Genomic DNA, 20,916 nt, shown 5'->3' on the forward strand with positions numbered 1-20,916 from the left:
CTCTTCTTTTTGTTCCCACTTTCCCCGTATCTTCCTTTCCAAATCCTTTCCAAAGCCTCCACAAAAATTTCATCTCCACTGGAGCCGCCTCTTCTCCTTTCTTCTGCTGTTTTCTGATGCAGTCTCGAAGGCTTCCTTTGTCCGGAACAAAGACGACAAAGGGTCCGTGCTATTCACGTCCCCGCAAACAGTTCACAAACAAACAGCCCTCCTGGTCTTAGGCCTCTCCTTTTTGTTTTAAATCACTGTGTATTTATCATTTGTTACTCTTGTCAACGATTTGAACTTATTCTCGGAATCTTTCGTTTAAAATACACTTGAGTTATGGTTCAGCACGATGTAGTGTCAGTTTTCTTGATCGAATTCTTTTTTCTTGTCCCGAAAATCTTCACACATTTTGAAACGATTCCCCACTTCCACCCAAAACTCTCACCTTCTTCCTCTCCAAACAAAAACAACGATCCTCCCACCTTTTTTCCCCAGCACCGCTTCACTTGCCGCTACATTGCCTTGAACTCTGTCTAGTCAATGTTGCGGCAACATGCGCATGCGCCTGTGGATGCGGCAAATCATTCGCCTCTGTCAAGATTAATTCGCCCGAATGCATTCAATAATGTGCAATCTGCGGTGAACATTAGGGTAATTGCATATTATTAAAGGCATTATTTAAGCAAATTAATTAAGAAAGAGCCGAATGAGATTCCGCTCCCGTCGCGCAGCTGGAAAGCGTGTGGAATGTTAACGATAAATGATGCTTGACAAGCAAGTAAATGCTTCCTAGGGACAATATTTGAATATGGACGTGAAGCGCATCCACTTGGCTTTTTAAGAAGCACTTTAGACATTGGTTGGAAGCGCTTTCATTTCACTTTCAAAGGAATCGCTTCCGATTTTTCCTGTTATCAGGAAGTATGACAGGAGTGATGACGTAGATTTAACATATGGCATTTTGCGACATCATACTCCCTCTTCAAACTAATAAACTTTTTGGATGACAAACCGAAGCAGGTGGAACGAGATCTAAAATGCACGCACTTTGTCGACCAAAATTTCCAACTGTTTTCATACAATTCATTTATTTAATATTGGTAAAATCATAACACTCAAAAGTTTAAACATTTCTGTATGTTTTTAATTTCATTAAAACAGTTTGAATATTCTTGCCCCTAAGAAAATTAATAAACTATGGATTTTGAAAAATTAAAATTGCAGACTTTGAAGCTTATCTAGGGTATTAATTTTCTGTAAGAAAATGGATGAGACGCCTTATTTTTTAATATATTCAAGAAGAAGGCATGTAAACAAATGAGGTAACACGTGCCGTGTACGTTCATATGTCAAGAGTGGAATAGCCAAGTCGCGATGGATGCTCACGATATTTTCAAAAAATTAACAAGAGGTGTATATTTTTCAAGGAAAAATGTCAACAATAATGCATTGAAGGTGGGTATTATGTTGTCTTGAAAATGTCTTTTTGTCTAATCGTTTTCTCTAACAGAAAGAAGTTATTGAGGCTCCGGTGCAAAACGATTTGGCGGCGGAATTCTCTCAATCAGATGAAGAAGGCAACGATAGTGATGTGGAACAGGCGAGTGAGGCTGAAAGTGAAGAGGACACTGCAAAGTTTTCATACATTAACGACGATGCAACAAAATCTACAGAACCCAAAAAGAAAAAGAAGAAATTAAACGATTTAGAGGCGAAAAGGAAACTTCTGGAGCAAGAAGAGTTGAATCACTTTCGGAATGTCCAGCGAATATCGGTAACAGGAAAGCGAGTTGCAGACCCCATAAGGACCTTCGATGAACTCGGAGAGAAGTATAAAGTGCCAGACAAACTGGTCGAAAACCTCGCTGTCTGCGGTTATCCGCTCCCAACCCCGATTCAAATGCAGGCCGTTCCCATCATGCTGCAGGTAGTCTTGGGTGCTGGAATTCTTTTCGAATAGCTTTTAATCGCTTGATATTCTAGGGGCGATCATTAATGGCCTGTGCCCCCACTGGTTCCGGCAAGACAGTAGCGTTTCTTCTTCCGGTCCTGCGAGATTTGAAAGGTCCTCAACGGAAAGGATTTCGAGCTATGATTCTGGCGCCAACACGAGAATTGGCACAACAGATTTATCGTGAATGCCTTCGACTTAGCGAGAAGACCGGTCTGAAGATTCATCTGATTAACAAGGTGAGCCAAGCGGAGCAGAAATTCGGGGAGAAAAGCAGTAAAAAGTACGACATTCTCGTATCAACCCCAAATAGGATTTGCTATTTGCTGAGTCGCGATCCACCTGTTTTGGACTTTTCACAGTGAGTGCATATTACAGAAAAACATTGCTTGAATTGTCCCTAAAGCGTCTCAATCTTTAGAATCGAATGGTTTATCGTCGACGAGGCGGATAAGCTAATGGAAGAGGGTGCCAACAGCTTCAAGGAGCAGTTCGACCAGATTTTGGGCGCATGCACCAGCTCCAGTCGGAAGGTTGCATTATTCAGCGCGACGTACACAGTACCTGTGGCCAAATGGGCAATACGAAACCTGAAGGGGTTAGTGCGAGTGACTGTTGGTGAGAGGAATGCAGCAACGGATACCGTACAGCAGGACCTGTTGTTCGTGGGATCGGAATCTGGAAAGTTATTGGCGTTCCGTGATTTGGTGCGAGGTGGACTTCAACCGCCTGTGCTAGTATTCGTGCAGAGTAAAGTAAGTAGAAAATAATGACCGCTAGGTTCGGTTTTCTTTGAGTAAAAATAATTTTGCTTTTTGGTAAAACTCTCTTGAGGGCGTTTTTAAGAAGGAAACAGCAAAGGCGCTGGTAATGTGTCAAGTAATATAAAGTTTGGTGCCAACGCTACCAAGAGAAAGAGAGAAATTTATCGGCGCCTTCAGTGCTCTACCGATTAATATAAGTAGGAAGAGTATGATGATTCACCAGACTGAGACCTTTGGCTTTGTTGATATTTATTTTCAGTTCGATTTTGCTTGTTTCCTCGACTTTCAGAGCAATTTATCTGTTATCTGGGTAAAAGCGTTTCAGATCATTACGTCTTGACGCTAACAAAAGTGTTCTTGAAATCTATGAAGAGCAGGTGAAGTGAAGTGGTGGTCTGAACCCTGCACACTACCCCAAAGTTATCCCAAGGTAGTTGATAGCCTGCTCTCTACCAAGTTGTTCCTTAATGCGTTCGAGGATAATGTTATTATTTTTGCGACGACTGGAAGCACGTAAATATCCTCTAATTGTCCGAAAGTGAAATGTTCCGTCAGCCTCTCGTTTCGAGGATGAGAAGTCGAACAGAATACAAAGTCGGCTTGGAATAAATGTAGCTCAAGGTCAATCAGGACAAGTAATTATCTGGGCAATTTTATTGATAAACTAATATAGAAGTTTCTATCTTACTCAGTTCTGAGTAGAGTGTATCCAGGATTCTGAAAATCTTCAAGGGCATTGCCTCTACCTCATTTTGGAATTTGCCGAAATAAAAGAAAATTCGAAATTACGCTTACATAAATTCCTCCCTATGAACATAATCTCGGTGGAATCTATCAAATTCTTGAAACCGTTTGAAGTACGTAGCAGCTGGTGTCATAAAGAAAATATTTGTGAGAGGAAGCGCTCGTGCAGCCCAAAGAGTATCTTCTTTTAAATTTTATAAGAAGTCATAATATGCAGGAAGTAGCACAGATCAGCTCCGATGGAACTCAATCTCTACCATCCATTCGATCGAATTTACGTGAAGGGTCTGTATAGCTCTATAGCCATTTAATGCTTTATGAGAAAAGAAAAACTTTTTTAGAATCGGTCCTTTGTCTGTCTTTTTTTGCATTATCGGTATATGGAAAGGTTCAAAACCTCCTACTATGCCGGAATGTGAGTCTCTTATTCATTGAAACCGCCTCCTATACTGTTGAACGCAGGGCTATATCAGTTCCCAATTGCGCTTTGTTGTCGTCCCAATCCTTTCTTGTTTTCATGTGGTTCTTAGCCCCCATTGACTTCAGCATGAACTCCATCTTTCTCCAAAATTCAGCCGCTAAGCAATGTAACTTGGTCCATATTCTCATCCGAACAGTATGATGAATCGTCATGAGCAAATTGAGGTATCCTCCATGTCCACTCAAGCATTGTTCCACCCCAGAGTCTATTTCCCTGAAACTTCGTTCAATCCATCTTCGGATATCCTCAATTATGTACTATGTCCTACGACCAGTTGCGTTCCGCATTTTTTGCCATTGTGCGATAGATTTGTATGATGTATTTCTGAATGGTTTGAACTAGATTGTGTGAGAGTTCCAGGACATCAAGGGAATTTAGGTACAATACCTGTAGCTGACAATATTATGGGACCTACAACCACTCGCTCGAGGCGCCAAATTTCTTTGATTTCCCGAGCCAGTTGCTCATGGTTCACCTTCTTCTCCTTGTATTTTCGTTCGATGTTCCTATTATGGGGATAGCAACATCAAAAACATACGCGGAGCGACCCGTTTTGTCAATTAACAGCACGTCAGGCTTAGAACTTACCGGCCCCAATACGTGCTGTAAGCAGAACTATCGAATACTGCTTACGGCTCATATCGGTAAACCGGACATGTTCCCGTGATTAGCTCGTGCTTGTATGCAAGGTTTTGATGGATTACCTTACAAACAGTATTATGCCTGTTCTTGTATTGTATCGGTGCCATAACAGTGCAGTCGGAAATGAGATGGTCCAATATCTCTAACGCCGAACCACACATTCTGCACTGGTCGTTTTCCACTGTACTTACTTGTACAAGTCTGTTTCGGTCACAGCTTGGATGTAGAGACCAACCAATGTTATGTTTGGCATGCAGCTCGTGCTGACTTCTGCGAATGACTTCGATTTGATACTTGTCTAATCCGAATTCCATCCAAATATCACGGCTCAATATGTCTGCTATTCGCAAGAGATTTCTAAGGTGGTCATCAGTACCATCAGATAGCTTGCTGTCGTCTAAGTACATCAAGTGTGTCAATACTTAGAACGATTGCAACACCATGCCCTCAAGCATCATTCAGTAGTCCTGAACGAGGGTTCATACAAAACCAAAAGGGACTCAACAAATAGGGTCTGAGGTGTTGGTACCCTCAGATGGCGGGACAGAGTGGGTAAGCAAGTAGTCGGTCTTTTGTCTGTGGGGTCCTGCATTGTGTTCTTAGGGATAAGGTAGGTAATCCCCGCAGTAAGGAAGGGTGAAAATTCCTTCGGCCGACTTATGATTTGATTTATGCCGTTTGCCAACGAACTATAATATATATGTTGGTGAATTTTTTGTACCAGAAGTTGTGCACCCGATCCAGACTTAGGCCTCTCCAGTTCTTTGAGCTGTTTATGGCTCGTCGAACTTTCTCTTCAGTAACATCTGCAAAATTCATACCCGGCATAATGGCATGACGGGTGCCTTCAGCGATAATCGACTCAGCATGCTCAGCATACTACATGGGTAACCCCCATACTCAACTCCAATATTGTTTTGTTTTATTATCGAAAAATGTACTGGGAATGGCATAATTCCGGTAAACCTTCTGCACTTTATTCTTCATCCATCTGCTGGCACTGTCAGTGCTGATTTGCGTTAGCCTGTCAGTGCCCTGCTTAGTGAGTCCCGTCGGGTTCCAGAAGCATTTTCCATGGTGGAGGTCTTCGGTCGCTTATACTAATAGCGTGAAAGCGAATTTTCTGAACGTCCAATCTGACAGCCATAATATACAAGTGATTGTAGTTGCGGTAGCAACACACAGTCGAGATGCAATCTCATCATTGATTTGAGATAGAATTCCCGGAGTTGCTGGAGATGCATAGATACTAGGAATACCTGGTCTATGCAAAGGATCCATTATTGAGAATTCTACACATGTTCTTTGGAACTCGTCCCGAATCCCAGCGGAGGTTCATTTTCTCAGTCCATTTCATCCGCTGCTTACGCGACCACAGATTGTGGTGAAACAGCTTGAGCAGTCGGAGTCATGCTCCTCGTCATCCTGGCGCCTAGGCGTCGAACTGACCCTCGATTCGACTCCATTCTTCTCACTTTTGGTAGTGCATTTGATAGCTAACTGCTAGGTGTGGTGATAGTTTCCTCAGTGAGTAATCATTCAGATTGAAACTATCCATTCCTTCTCCTTTAACAGCGTAATTGTCCACTTGAAGTCAGATGCGGACTTAGGACTCTTCAATCCAAACACAAAAATTTTCCAGCTACGGTCAAGCTTTGGCCTCATGTGTAGGCTGATTTACGTTCATGTTTTGTTTTGCGAATTATAAAAAGGAACGTATAACACCTGCGAACCCCTTCGGTCATGCTGCTCCCCAGAGGTGAGGCAGAGCGTCTGATGAGTTGTCTCTGCCTTGGTACGAAACTGTCAGCCAGCCGCCTTCGTCCTCTTTTAGCTTCTATAAGGATCACTTGGGAGATGGTCTGAAAATGCAAATCCTGTGCAACTCTTCAAAGGTTGACCGCGAATTAATTTATTTCGCCGTTTTAAGTTTCTATCGCAGTTCTGAGTATTTGGTGCTAGCAGAAATCATGTAGGAAAGGAAGTAAACTTTTCTCTCCCACGAATTGAATTTGAGGCCGTACTCTTTGGCAATGATCTTTCATCCCCGATCAATACTGTTTTTGAGCCTTCTAAAACAATCATACATGAGTAGGATTGTAGAGAGAATATCCGGGCCTGGGAAGAATAGGGGTCCTTCTTTATTACCAAAATATCTATTTTATTAAAGTCTTTATTCCGGACCCAACAAAATTTCGGGCTTGGTGGGGAACTATTCGCTTCCGTCCCCTCTCATTAGGTCTTCAATTTATTCCAGTTGGTAGCTTAGGGAGCCGTGTCCTCACTGAAATGAGAATGCCGGTTTCATTTTTACATGATCCTTAACTCTCTATTTTCTACTCCTCTTACAATGAATGTGGGCCTTGTTAGCTGTCATATACTAAGCCTCAGTCATTGATGAGGCAGCGTTAAATTGTCTAATGCTTCTCCAGCTCCGTCCAATTGCCTCTTTCTTTAAATTTGAAATTCAAACCGAATAAGTCCTGGTCACTTTCCATATGTTGCTCCTATATAGCAGCATAGATTGAACATTGGTCCACAGATATACACACGTACTTGATTTTCTGCTCATTAATGTAAATAGGAAGAGTGGGATGTCCTGTCGAACTGTGAATTTTGGTCTTACTGGTGTACCATGTATCTTCAGTCCGGATCTGCTTGTCTCCCCCACCAAATCCAGAGTTATTTCGCGAAAGTCAATGATTGAGTGACAGAGCAAACAGATGTCGTCAGATCACCTCGAAAACCGTTCAGGAATGTAGAAACCGACTGAACTCTGTTTCAAGATTCAATACGGTGGAGCTATTCTGGGTGCCCAGTCATTGTGGTGTACAGGGAAATGAAATCTCGGAGACCTTAGCAAAAGAAAGGTCAATTTCCACCATGCCAAAACCGGAACCAGCAATTGGAGTGTCAGTAGCATTAGCTAATGTTGCAATCAAGAAGTGGGAACAACCTTCCCATAATGGCAAGGGAGCGGGATCAACGGAATATCTTCTATGTGGGCGCCCTGCCTATGGACGCAGCCACGATATTATTAACGTCGCTATGCTCCAGTTGCAGCGAGTGCAATAAAATTCACTAGCGGAAATGCTGCGATACATAAAAGAATCCGGGATATGCCGTTAGATGGGAAAATCTAGTACACTAGAGTCCGAATGTTCAGAGGCTTTGCCTCTCCTGCATCTCATACTCACATCCACAGCCAAGAGTTTTATTCAGAATGCCGGACTAGCTTGTAATACCCATTGTGTGATCTGACCGGAAGGGCACTAGGTTCTATATTCTGAAATTATTTGATTGATTCTTTATCTCTTGCAGGACAGAGCTAAACAGTTATTCAGCGAACTCATTTACGATGGCATAAATGTGGATGTAATTCACGCCGATCGAACCCAAAAACAGCGAGACAATGTGGTCAAAGCGTTCCGGGAAGGAAAAATTTGGGTATTGATTTGTACCGAGCTTATGGGTCGCGGTATTGATTTCAAAGGCGTCAACCTTGTCGTTAACTATGATTTTCCGCCAACGCCGATATCATACATCCATCGAATCGGTCGAACTGGACGAGCCGGTCGGCCGGGCCGTGCCATCACATATTTCACACAGGACGACACTCCGAATCTGAGGAGGTAAGGCTCATTTTGCCCAGAAGTTTATTGCTGTAAATTTCAAAATTAATCCCCTTCTAGTATTGCACATATAATCAAGAATTCAGGCGGCAAAGTTCCGGACTTCATGCTTACACTAAAGAAGCCGAAAAAGTCAGAAAGGAAAAACCTGGCCAAACGAGCACCAGAACGAGAGGATATATTAACAGTACCCAAATTCCAAATGAAGCGGAAGGAGAAGCTGAAAAAAATGGAAGAACTCAAGAAGCGGAAAGGTAAAGGGGAAAAAGGAAGTGCAGATAAAGCAGAAAATGTTGACGATCCTGTGATATCGACTACTATGAAGAAAAAACCTAAGAAGAAAACTTTTTCGAAGAAAAATAAAAAACCGTTAGCATGATCAATTTCGTTTATTCGTTTCAATATAATCCATGATTGCACAAATGATAAAAATATATATGATGTAGAAATATGCAAATTATCACAATATTCTCCTCTAATCTCCCTTTCAACTTACGAACTAGGTTAGACACAGCTAGAAAAGAGGCACAAAAACGCATGCGTTACAAGTTTCACTTACAAACTAAAGGGAAACGGAGTCTACATAAGAAGGCACAACATCAAGTAATCTCTTATTAGGACTCACATAACCAGTCACATGGCAATTTGGGCATTTTGCTTGCAGGCCAGGGTAGGTAGCCAGCCGTTTTGAATACCCAATAATCATAAGATACTTTTAGAACTAACGCCATCAGAAGCAGCACTTCTGACGCGATTAAATAGTAAATGTAGTCGGTCCAGTCGTGTTGCGATTGACACAATTTCACTTCAGATAACTCGTAGACTTTTTGCGGTAAATTACGACACAAGATTTGATCATAATCCGGTATGTTGTTGTGGCGAGCCAGCAGCCACATCTGAATATGAAATATGAGAGAAAAACGAGTGAAATGATGGTAAAAATTAACTTTTAAGTATCGCATTACCCTTAGGACCTTCGCTGAGTTGCAGTCACAAATCAGTTTATTTCCGCCGAGGTAGAGAACTCTTCCGTCGGGGTTGTTGTCTAATATGTAATTTGACAGTAAATAGTCTGGAATCTGGAAGTAAATATAATGAGAGAACTGTTGGTACCATTGATTACTCGACGTACCTTGTCAATGTTATTTTTACGTAGATGAAGCGCTTCGAATGCTCCGATGAATGTTGATCCCTCGAATTCATCCATTTTAGATATCTGATTGTTATCAGCATAAAAGCGTCGAACTTCGAAATAGCTTGGAACATCTTGGAAGTAATTTGATATGCTTGTTATCTGTAATGACAAGTTAAGAGTTTTATGTTTATCTTCGTCCTGTGAAATAAAAATTCTGTGAGGGGAAACTAAGGGCAACAATTTTTCGTGGATTATAGTAACTTCCCATATATATATAGAGTACTTTTTCCCGTATGTGAGAACTTATTGGGCAGATCGAAAGTCAAGCCCACAAAGAAGTACCTTCCCCTAATGTAACCCAAAATTGTTTATTCGTAATAATTATCTATGGCACAACAATCACAACGCGAATCGTATTAAAGTATTTCAAGATCGTCATGGTGCACTAGAAGTTGGTGGCTTCAGCATTGCGAATTCAGATAGTTTTCGTCCTCTTTACCACTGGGTCAACTAGTATCCGCATTTGGTGACGATACAAATCCTTCTGCCACCGTTGAGATTTACAGCACAATCATTCTTTGCGGCAGTTTAGTGTTCTAAAGAGAACTACTCTTTTATGGTAAGTAAGGAGACAGATTCAGTGGATGGTCCTGTGGAGGACGTTAACGGTTGACTACTCCACGACGACGATCAGTTCAAGAGATGGAAGCAACACTTCATCACGGTTCTTGACAGTATCACCAGATGTGATGTTCCGCCTCTCGTGAATGAAATGGCTAATCACTGTAACATCAATACACTTAAACGGAGTAAAGCGGCTGTGTTTGGATCTCTCTCCGCAGTTATTCATCGTTGCAACTGAAATTTCACATATCGGTAATCCTGGGAATCCAAGACTTTTCCTAGAGAGTGGAAGAAACGGGTAATCGTTAAGATTCCAAAGAAGGGCACATTCCTTCAGTGCGACAATTGGAGGGGTATCTGCGTCCTCCTTGTCGTCGCAAAGATAATAGTTAAAATAGTCCTGGAACACATCAAGAAACGTCAGAATTCACCAGGGATATATCTTATCACTGATATTATTTCTTCTTGTCAGGACATGGAGGGTTTCAATGGACTGCGCTGATGCTTTGCTCTCTCATCAAGTCATGGATATTGGCCAAATGGCTCAGGATTTGGAAAGAAAGGCAAATGGACGGACCAAAGATAAACACCAACAAAATCAAGGTTATTAGGTTAATGGGTTATCGCATTTTCCTTACCAGTAGGATCTAGGAAGCCTGGTTTCTGCCATGTCGCTTTGTCTAAAATCTAGAAATGCAATTATCTCAACACTCAAGTTGAGACTATTCTTTCTGGGTTACTATATAAAAAGTGACCATTTGTTATTATGCAAAACTTCCAGCTTGTCGTCAACACTTATCTGCAACGTTTTATCGTCAGCCCACAGGCCAGTGGCCCGTGGCTATGTTGATCAGGAAGTGGCAATGGATAGGTCAGACATTAATCCACTCTCTCAAGATAGCCGGCGAGTGTATGGCTTTAGGAGTACTTGGCATAGAACGGTAGAAGAGTGTAGTGTCCTCGTGAAGTCCTAACCGTGTACGACAGTGCGTAGGAGCAGTTGACGCGCTATGTCTCACTAAAGGGTAAGTACCAAAGAGATAGATAATTATGCTGTCTTTATTGTTGAATACTATGCCTATAGTTCAAATTAAGCGTTTTGATCAAATATGTTTTGTTCCTTGAGGAAACCAGCCATCACGGAATCAAATTAGCGCATCACCAGCTATTTCCTTATTGAGCTTACTTATAGAGACAGACGTATTCTTTCAAAGGAGATTAATACTTACAACATCAGCAAGGCTCATCCTCATTTTGAGAACCGATACAGGCAGACAGAATATTGACTACAAGTTTCTGGTACGAACTCACTAATATCTCATTAGTAATGTTAAGAATGAGCAGAGATTCCCGATACAGATGAAAAGGAGGCTTTCTATGGGCAATTAATGCGGTCCAGGAGAGGTTATCCAAAGGTGACATTGCAATCTTGATGGACGATCTGAATGTTCAGGTTGGCTCCAATGCTCGGTCATTTAGTGGGGAAACATGCCATTGAGAGCTATAATGAGAGGTTATTGGCTTTCTGCAATTATTGGTGTCATATTGTTTCTGCACAAAGCCTGCTACAAACTCGGATTACAACTAACTGGCAACATACGAACAAATATATCGACTATATTAGGATCATCAGTAGATTTAGGAGCTGTCTTCTGGATATAATTAGCAAGATTCGCTGACATTGACCTTGTCTGCTTGCGTGTTGCGTCTGCTGCATATCACGGGGTTGAAGAACTTGGACACCTAAACTTCCAGATCGGTCGTTTACACAATCCTGCTTTCGTTCGATAGTGGCAAAATTATGTTTCCAATCAGACGGCAGATATCTTGAATAGTCAGTTTGACGGCTGTCGGGGGCCGAGTCTACTCGCACTACCTAGCAGCCGCGGGCCTGAGATGGCGAAGGCTTACAAGCTGTGCCAAATCAAGGAGAATTTGGCCCGCTTATAACATAGCCCGATCACGAGAGCTCCTGTGCCAGACGCGTGCAAATGCATTCAAGATTACGGCGGTCTGCACGGGGACTGGCCCATAGGGGACCATGCCGCTAGGCTCGGCTTACCCTACAACTCGCATTGCCGAAGCTGCGGAGAAGGAAGGGAAACCCTCATGCACTTTCTCTGCGATTGCCCGGCTCTAGCTCGAGTCAGGCTGCGGACACTGGGTAAACCATTCTTTGGGTGAGATTTCTAGTTACAGGGTCGGAGAGCTGCTTTCCTTCGTGAATGCTACGGGCTGGCTCTGAGGATCCGAGCCAGCTGGACTCCGCTTCCCTGTTCCTATAATAACAGTCACGGTCTTGGGAGTTTGTGGCATCAAAACGACGCACCAAAGCGCTAATTGGGCTCCTCGGAGCGGCCACTGATACCTACCCTACCTACCCCAGTTTGAGAATATTAATGATGGGTCGTCCCTGAAATGCCCTTTTACGGATGCTATTCAGCTCATCGGGCACGTCCCGAAGGGATAGTGGAAGCGAATGGATGAACGTAGACAATTGAAGGCTAAATTGATCGGTGTGTGTGCTGAGAAATCTCATGGCATACAGAATAGCGTACCGTAACAAAAGGGAATTTGCTATTTCGCAGATCAGGGAAGCTAACTCTGTCGCAAATTATAACAATTTCAGAGTCATACCCCGCGGCTCTTCTCAGGGAGTGGAAGAAGGGGATAGTCATTAAAATTTTGAAAAATGCATCTATTTTAAGTGGGATAGTTGAAGAGGTATTTGCGTTTTGCCATCGCAAAGATGATAGCCAAAATTATCCTGGATTGCATCATAGACACCTGGAAAGCGCCATCGACAGTGAGCAGGCTCTTTTCCGCTCTGGATTCTATTGCGCTGGTCACATTAGCCTTGCGGATCATTTTGGAGTAGTGCACGCAGCAAGAAAATTTAGACCGATTGATTGGGTTATGATTGTCAGTTAACAACGAAACGAAAGAATGCCGCACATCGGGTAAAGCAATCTCAAAGAGTGTGAGTAGCGCGAATTTCGCCGAGCACAGAAGGGACATCACAGAGAGAAAAAGAAGATTTAAGAAAGCTAACAAGTCTGTGAAACCGAGATATACAAGGAGGCATTTCATAAACCGCAAAAATGTTCGGTGCAATTTATCGATTTAAGAACTATAACTCATCGGGATCCGGTGGAATTACTGCCGAACTTAACGATTGACGCGACCAACTAGTTGTCCTCTTCTTCAATGAGTTTTAGTCTGACCTGCTTATGAACCAGCTTGTCCCTTAAATACCTACCCAGATCTAGGTATTTATTTTATTTATGAGAAATAAAAATTCTTATTCGGCATTTAAAGAAAAATTTAGTCTACTATTTTGTTTTTTCTCACTAAAAGACAAGCCGAACAAAACGACATACATAGCAGCAAAATTAGTCTTCATGTATTCTCCGGAGACTTGGGTTCTTAACTAGAAAAGTCGGGAGTTCTCAGCCGTGTTTAGGAGGATAATTCTAAGAAGCTTTTTTGATCCCTTCCGGGTATCAAGTACATCTACTAGAGCTAACATTATTGTTTAGTTGTGGATAAAATTCGGCTCAATTAGCTGTGTCATCTAATCCGTAAGGGGCAATATCTATGGTAAAAAAAAGACTTCTCTAAGATGGTGCTGCTGGGATATGGAAATTGTGGATATCGGCGTAAAAACCGGCATGCTTGGAATTATTTACTAAGGCATGCCTAGACCGCAGATGAATTTTAAAGAAACGGAAAACTGACTTTTTCTTGCCACCCTGGGAAAACATCGTAGTCCGGAATAAAACAATCGGATGAATTGCACTAACGTTACACTGTATTCCAACGACTATCATCCAAATACCTTTCCTACCTTTTGTAGGAAACAATGGATTACTGAAACTCTGTTGTAGAAATGATTGTTTTCCCATTGGATTCAATTAAATCTTTTTAATGGGTAATTCGTTTAGTTAATTGAACTTGTTATTTAAAATGTCTTCCATTACCTAAAAGATTCTTCTATTTGATGTTAAACCATCCTACTAAAGGGCACAGAAAAGAACTTATAATCGATGCAGTAGTGAAAACATGCATTCAGGAGCGATACCAATCAACCGTGGAATACACCAAGGCGATTCTTTAAGCACGCTGGAGTTTTATTTGGCAATCAATCTGTGCTCTCAAATTTTGCATGAAAGCAAATTAATGAGCCAAGACAAGGACCGAGTTTAAATCTGACCTCAGAAATTGAGCTGTTCGTGAGGGTATATAAAAAAAACAACATTCGTGACCTTTGCATTGTTTCTTTTTCTTGTTACTCTAGACATTGGTAGTATGGTGATAAGTATGAGTAAAATAATGGGACGAATAAACTGTTCTATGTTATTATCTGTATTTGCTGTTTTAAATACAACTTATCCGCTTCTTAGCTTTAATGCTATCTAGTCAGTTATTTTTCAAACGTTCTTTAATGAGCACCTTGCCCAATTTTAGAATTTCCTTATCTGAAATGACTGTTAAGTGTAAATATTACAGGTTAGTTAAGTTTAACTTAGCCTCGAGTGTCTTCAAAATTTGCTTTGTTGAATATTTGACATTGTCCATTGCATAAATGACGGAAAATTTCAGATAATGTAATCTAACAATGATAATGCCCAATTATAACAAACGCCTGAGGGTTACAAGTAATACATTAGTCATTTGCAGTTACTAATTGGAGAATATCCAGCTATGCAGTTGGCGGGAAGATGATATTAGACTATATATTTTCTCACGGTTAAAGGTAGAATCACAATTTATATTAATATTATCGACTGCACGGGTGCACTTCGCAGTGCTATAGGACCAACCCTTGGCTGGAGATTATTGGATCGGGAGTGCACTTCAGCTGCATATACTGACATAACCGAAATGTCAAAAAAAGCGAATGAATAAATGAGGGAATCCGAAACTGTCACGAAGGTCGAAGGATAATAGATGCTATTTTGAAGAAAAGAAAATGTTCATTATTTATGTAAATATCATTTCAATTATGATCAGATCATTCTTCGGTAATAGTCTGTATAAACAAGATCCTGCAATATGAAAAGATTTCTAGCAATCTGGCTACAATACCACAAATACTTGAGCTCTTAAGTCAGATTCTATTTAAAAGTGAAAAAGATCTTGAAGATGCTATCTAAGCATTCAGCACACTTTTGATAGACGCGCCAATTCAGGTAACTCCTTCACTCCGCTTTGAGGTTCACTCAGCATCAAACCCGAGAAGAACTTTGTCCTGAAACGAACATGCAGTGAATGAAAAGAGAAGGTTGCGACGCGGGTTGCAGAAATACAGAGCTCCGTCCTATAAGTTGAAATTATCCGCTGCGATAAAACATTTAAGGGGACTATACAACACAAAATGGATAATACGATGAAAAACTGCATTGCAAACCTGGAACACATTCGAATAATCACTGGTTATAATTGAGAAACTGAAACGCCTCAAGATGATGTCATCCCTTATTCGATTGCTAAATGGAGAGTGGACAAAATGGAACGAAGACCCTTGCGTTCGCTCAACATGTGCAAAGTGGCTTCCAGCCCATTTCTTAAAATTCAATTTTTCATCCACCAAAATTACCGTAAGAAATCAACAAGTCGCTTGTTAACAAGGTCATCTCAACCACAGAAGAGCGTCTATGCGTACAGTCACTGTGTTACTGGTTAAAGAGTTTTTCCACCTTGCTCAAATTCAGTTTTATTCAGATTCAATCTGAGACTTATTGAATGAGGCGATCAGTTCATTTCAAGTTGTTGAGGTCATTATTGTTATGAAACACCAGGAAAACATCATCTGCATAAAACAGTATGTTGGAATAGCTCCAGATGTCGACAATGTTTGTGGAAGTGGAGCATGGACAAATTCTTCCGTTGAAATCTACTCGAAATATTCTGGCCATCTATCCGTCGCGGCTTGTTGAGCAAAGTACCGTTCTTGTCATTAACGCAACGGAAGTGTTTGATGTCCTGCGTGCATTCCTGTCGGCGTTTAAACGTCGATACAGATCTTTCTCGCTCTCCCAAGTGTCCAGTTTATCGTAAAGATGTAATAGCCTGCTCGGGTAACGGCGATCGCTTTCTTTGCTTCCCAGTTGGCGTTCTTGTAAAATTTGCCAATTGTTCGACGTTTTATCGTCGAGAAATTTGTGGTAGTGGCGTTTCTTTTCACGGACCTTTATTTCAACATCGTCATTCCTAAGCCAGATATCTTGGTTGACGAACCACTTACCTGGTTTAATGACCCCAAGGGTTGCGTAGGTTGCTTTGTGGATCGTGTCTTTGACTTAGTTCCGTGATTCTTCCACATTCGTAATTGTTGATAATCGCGTCTTCTTCTTTTTCTTCAGTCTTTGTCCCGTTCACAAGCGGGGTCGGCTCGAATTGTTAATATTTTCATGAAATCGTCACCATGTAAGGCTCGGGGATAGTGCGTTCCTCACGTTATTTCATAGGTGGCTTGATTCGCATTCATCGGCTGATGTGGTGGTCTCATAGCAGTCAGTGGAGGTAAAATGTCGGCGCCTCTATAGTCGCCTTTTACAGTTCCCACTAAAAAATGTAGGAAGATGAGACAATCGTTTGATAATCATATATTCATAATTACCATCATTAGTTTGCCAATGGTCATGACCTTGTAATTATGAAAATATGATGATATGATGCAGTGAAGATATAGTCATCAGCAGGCTTTGCATCGAGAAGTTGCCACACGATCATAACTCTTACTTTTCATAGCTTACTTTCAATATATTTATTGCAGTTTATTTTTGTTCCACCTATTCTATGCTTAACCAGAATACGGACTTTTGCCAACTGTATTATATTTATCTTGAAAATTTTGTGTTTTCATTGATCCTCAAAGGCTTTTAGTGGGATTAAGTTCCGGTGAACGGTCTGTCTAGTGAGAGTGCCAGCACGTGCAGACACATATTTGATTTTTTCGGACTTGCCCATTTTTCGACAGGATCGAGGCCCGTTCTGCCACAATCATTTTGTTAGCCGGCTATAAAAGATAATGGGCGTCTTCTCACAATAATGGAGAGGAAAACTAGATGGGAAACACCAATTGTATTAGAGCAACCTAACACGGTCAGTTTCTCATCAGTAAGCCATAAGTCAGTCCACCAAAAATTAACTGATGAGAAACTGATGGGCTGATTTGTTTAGTATAAATAAGATGACAAAAAAAGAGAAGCGAGCGCTTGGGTTCGTATCCCCTCCAGTGCGTTTAGTATGTTATGTCATTCTCATAGATTAGCAATGTTTTGCTCCCTACAATTCCTTTCGGGGTTGAAGGAGGCACATCTATTTATACAATATATTTCCATCTGGAAGATGCTGGTGTGCTTACCCATTATTTCAAAGTACGTTTGCCTTGGCCCAATTAACCCAGCGCCTGGTCCCTCTGCTGTAAGGGATCCGTCCGAACATCACGTAATCAGTTGCTAATTTATGCCGTATGTCAAGCTATCCTTTCCCAGTTTACCTTGCTGCTCCAACGTATTGCTAATTTCTTATCGAACGGAAATCTTAGTAATTTGCCTCCCCGCCTCACTTGTACTCCTGGACATTCTGACCTGCATCTGTATATGCAGATGAAAAGGATTCAATATCAGAATGACCAACAGGGATGTTGTTGGGCATACCCTCACTGCCCCATTGATACACACGCAAGCCAGTTTTTGAAGTTTTTGTTACTCCTTAGTTGTTGTGCTGAGTTCAATTCTGTCTGCCAAGATAACCGCTCCATAGATAATCTGGCCTTTGTTAAGGTCTATGAGTCGGTGAGAAAGCAAACAGATGTCATCGATATTGTCCGGGTTTTTGAGGCAAAATGTCATTGTCCATTAAAGCCCTCAATGTCCTCCGTTAAAAGACAGCATGAAGGACGTGACCGATATCAAGAACAGATAGTATCGGTGACAATACGATAAAGAGCTGATCTAAATGTCGCGCACTGCTCTAAAATGATCCCCATAATGTTGTTGGGGTCAGTGCGCGGAAACTAACCTGCCCTCTGTCGATCACACTTTTGCTATCTTCCGTTATTAGAAAATGAATATGAGATCCATCTATCACCAATTTATGTGTGAAGTTTCAGGCTTTCTATTAATTCGTTTGCAGCTACAATCATTTGAGTGTCGCTACCTTCGGCTTCGCAAAGGAAATAGAAAACGGAAATATCGAATTTTTTTAATTTTTTTTCTCAACAATCAATGAAATGCTTGAAGAAATGTTATTTCTCATTTGCTCTTTCGAGAACAATAGTTTATCGGGGGTTTTGTGGAATTAAAATAGTTCGAAAAGCACCGATGACACAAGCCCGAAAGAGGCTACGAATGTGAAAATCGTAAAGCAAATGCAGCGAATCGTTTTGAATGATCGTAAAATGAAATTGCGCGAATTGGCTGAGGCCAATATTAATTCGAAAGAATGGTTTGGTTACATTTTGCACAATATTTTGGAAATGGAAAAGCTATCTGTGGATTCATTACTATACACCTGAGTCCAATAGGCAGTACGTAGTAGTTGGAAAGCCACGAAAGCCTACTAAAGTAGGCGAAAGACCAACGCAGTCGTGAAGGTTTTTTGGGGTGCGCATGTCATGATCTCCCTTGATTACTTGCAGAAGAGAAGAACAGCTACTGGAGAGTACTACGTAACGTTATTGGACAAACTGAACGACGAAATAAAGAAATAAGTCGGAATACCGGAAGCTGGACACTTCGGGTATAAAGGTTTTGTGTTCATCTTGTGTGGGAAATTTCCCTTTAACATTTTCCCATTCGCATATACTTCCTATTCAAAATATTCCTTGATATACATATGTATTTCCAAACTCAAACTACGCCGTTCACATGAATTCACTTTATATGATGATGATGGCGTCATAAATTCACATGGAATACGTAATTTTGACCTGCCATAATAATAGTAATAATATTTTTGTCAAACATTCCAAAATTATTCATTATTTTATTACTTATAAACGCACCCAATTTTGTACTTCTCGGATGAACCTAATTGGGGCTTTTCGGGAAAATTTCTGAAATTTGGTAACATAATATTTGATATTTGGATGGGATGTGTTTTGAGGCCTAGATTTCGTATGGATGCACAATTGCAATTTTTTCAGATTTTTTAGTAGGGTAGCTTCTGAGAGCGAGACCTATTACACTGTTTGGGGCACATATTTTGAACCCTCACTCCGCTATGTTTCACCCAGTATCAAGAATATCACCAGTTTCGAAAAATACTAATTGAGCCCTTTCATTCGATGCCCCACAGGACTGTATGCAGTGAAAAAAATTCCACCCCCTTTCACATGTATGGGGAGTCCCCCTTAAACGCAGTGCAAAATAATGCCAACCGTTGTATTTCTCTTATCAAATTTCGAGACAATTGGTTTAGCCGTTTCAGAGTAAATTGGGTGTAACCGAAAGACAGACGGATATCGAATCGAATATAGTGAGGTTTTGTTTTTCACAAAACTTTCAAAACGACCCCAAATATCAGAAAAAAAATTCTGTGCCAAGTTTTTGAAGCGATGGCCAAATTGGACCAATTCCAATTTGAATTGGTTGTTCCCCCGACACATTCATTTAGAGTCTAGAGATTTATCCTTCAACTATGTTGAGGAATAATTCAACTTTTTCATTAAATATTCTGGCACTTTTGAGCTCATGCAGTATTAAATATTTTAAATCCGAAAAACCGAATTAGTTCATTCTTAAAAAGAGCATAACAATTGGTGAAGATCAAAGGCAAAATCAGATTATACATAATATGTAGCTTCATATTTAGGGGACGCTTTGTATTGGATAAAGCTTTGGATATTTAACTGTAGAGTTTTAACCATTAATGGAATTAATTGTATTTAAATCGTCCAAAGTGACAAAATAATTAGCAGCCTTCCTAAGGGAAATGCAATTTCCAAATAGTTCATTGTTGGTTGCACTGATTTACTAGTTGGTAGAATATACCGGGACATTGCTGTTAAAAGAAAAAGCTGGGCTTCTGTGAATTATTTTTTTTTGCAAACGCATGGAGACTGTTTTTCCATAAATGCCCCAAAGTACGACCCACGGCATTTGAGGAGTTTTGCGGAAATTGTATTCCTAAACAGTTGCTCTTCTGAAAAAAATGTCGAATGAGGACTCCGTACCGGAAAACGAAATTTTGGGGCACGGAAGATTTGAAATATCTATTTTTCATTTTATCGTTATAAACAAAAATCTTTATCGGATCAAATAGAACTTTAAATTTCGAAAAACCAAAAAAGTCCGTCGAGCGGAGAAGCGACTTCACAGACGGAAAAAGGAATCCTAGGAGAACCAACAAGTCTGTGAACTCGAAAAGTACAAGGAGCAACCGCACCTGGCGCGCAAGTTTTACCAACAAGTCAGCAGGATGAAGCCTTATACACCTCGATGCTCATCCTGCCGAGACAAAGAGGGAAATCTGATTTCCAACAGAATGGGCATATTGGAGCGATGGGTTGAGTACTTTGATGAGCTACTGAACAACCAGAACATCGGCGAGTTGGAGGTCCCGCCAACTGAAGACGACGTACAAATACAGCCACCACCAAGTATAGGAGAAACAGTTCGTGCAAATCACAAGTCGCCAGGAACCGATGAAATTACAGCCGAATTGGTTAAATATGGAGGCGACCAGTTACACCAAGTGGCTCATCAACTTGTGCTCAAGGTATGGGACAGCGAATCAATGCTTGACGATTGGCATTATCTGTCTCATACATCTCACACAGTGCAGCAATTACAGAGGTATCACGTTGCTGAGTACCATGTATAAGATACTCTCCGCTATCTTGCTAGGCCGGATAGCCCCATACCCCAGAACATCATTGGCCCATACCAAAGAGGCTTCAGTCCAGGCATATCAGCAACAGATCAGATTTTCTCTCTGCAGCAGGC

General features: G+C 41.1%; 2 protein-coding genes across 2 annotated transcripts in view; one reads left to right on the forward strand and one right to left on the reverse strand.

Moving 5' to 3' along the window:
* The first annotated feature begins 1,316 nt into the window (after positions 1-1,316).
* On the forward strand, positions 1,317-8,585 carry LOC119657134 (probable ATP-dependent RNA helicase DDX52). Its single transcript, XM_038063905.1, has 6 exons — positions 1,317-1,443; positions 1,499-1,915; positions 1,972-2,300; positions 2,361-2,694; positions 7,892-8,202; positions 8,263-8,585. The coding sequence occupies exons 1-6, from the start codon at positions 1,363-1,365 to the stop codon at positions 8,579-8,581; spliced, it is 1,791 nt and encodes a 596-aa protein (XP_037919833.1). The 5' UTR covers positions 1,317-1,362; the 3' UTR covers positions 8,582-8,585.
* The window catches only part of LOC119657135 (protein halfway), a 45,545-nt gene continuing 33,201 nt past the window's right edge, over positions 8,573-20,916 (reverse strand). Inside the window, exons 5-7 of the mRNA XM_038063906.1 lie at positions 9,335-9,496; positions 9,168-9,281; positions 8,573-9,098 (exon numbers count right to left, since the gene is read on the reverse strand). Coding sequence (XP_037919834.1) covers positions 8,817-9,098; positions 9,168-9,281; positions 9,335-9,496 — 558 coding nt within the window. The 3' untranslated portion in view covers positions 8,573-8,816. The remainder of the gene's footprint in view (positions 9,099-9,167; positions 9,282-9,334; positions 9,497-20,916) is intronic.

This window comes from Hermetia illucens, chromosome 5 (assembly GCF_905115235.1).
Source record: "Hermetia illucens chromosome 5, iHerIll2.2.curated.20191125, whole genome shotgun sequence".
In the NCBI taxonomy this organism is placed as follows: domain Eukaryota; kingdom Metazoa; phylum Arthropoda; class Insecta; order Diptera; family Stratiomyidae; genus Hermetia; species Hermetia illucens.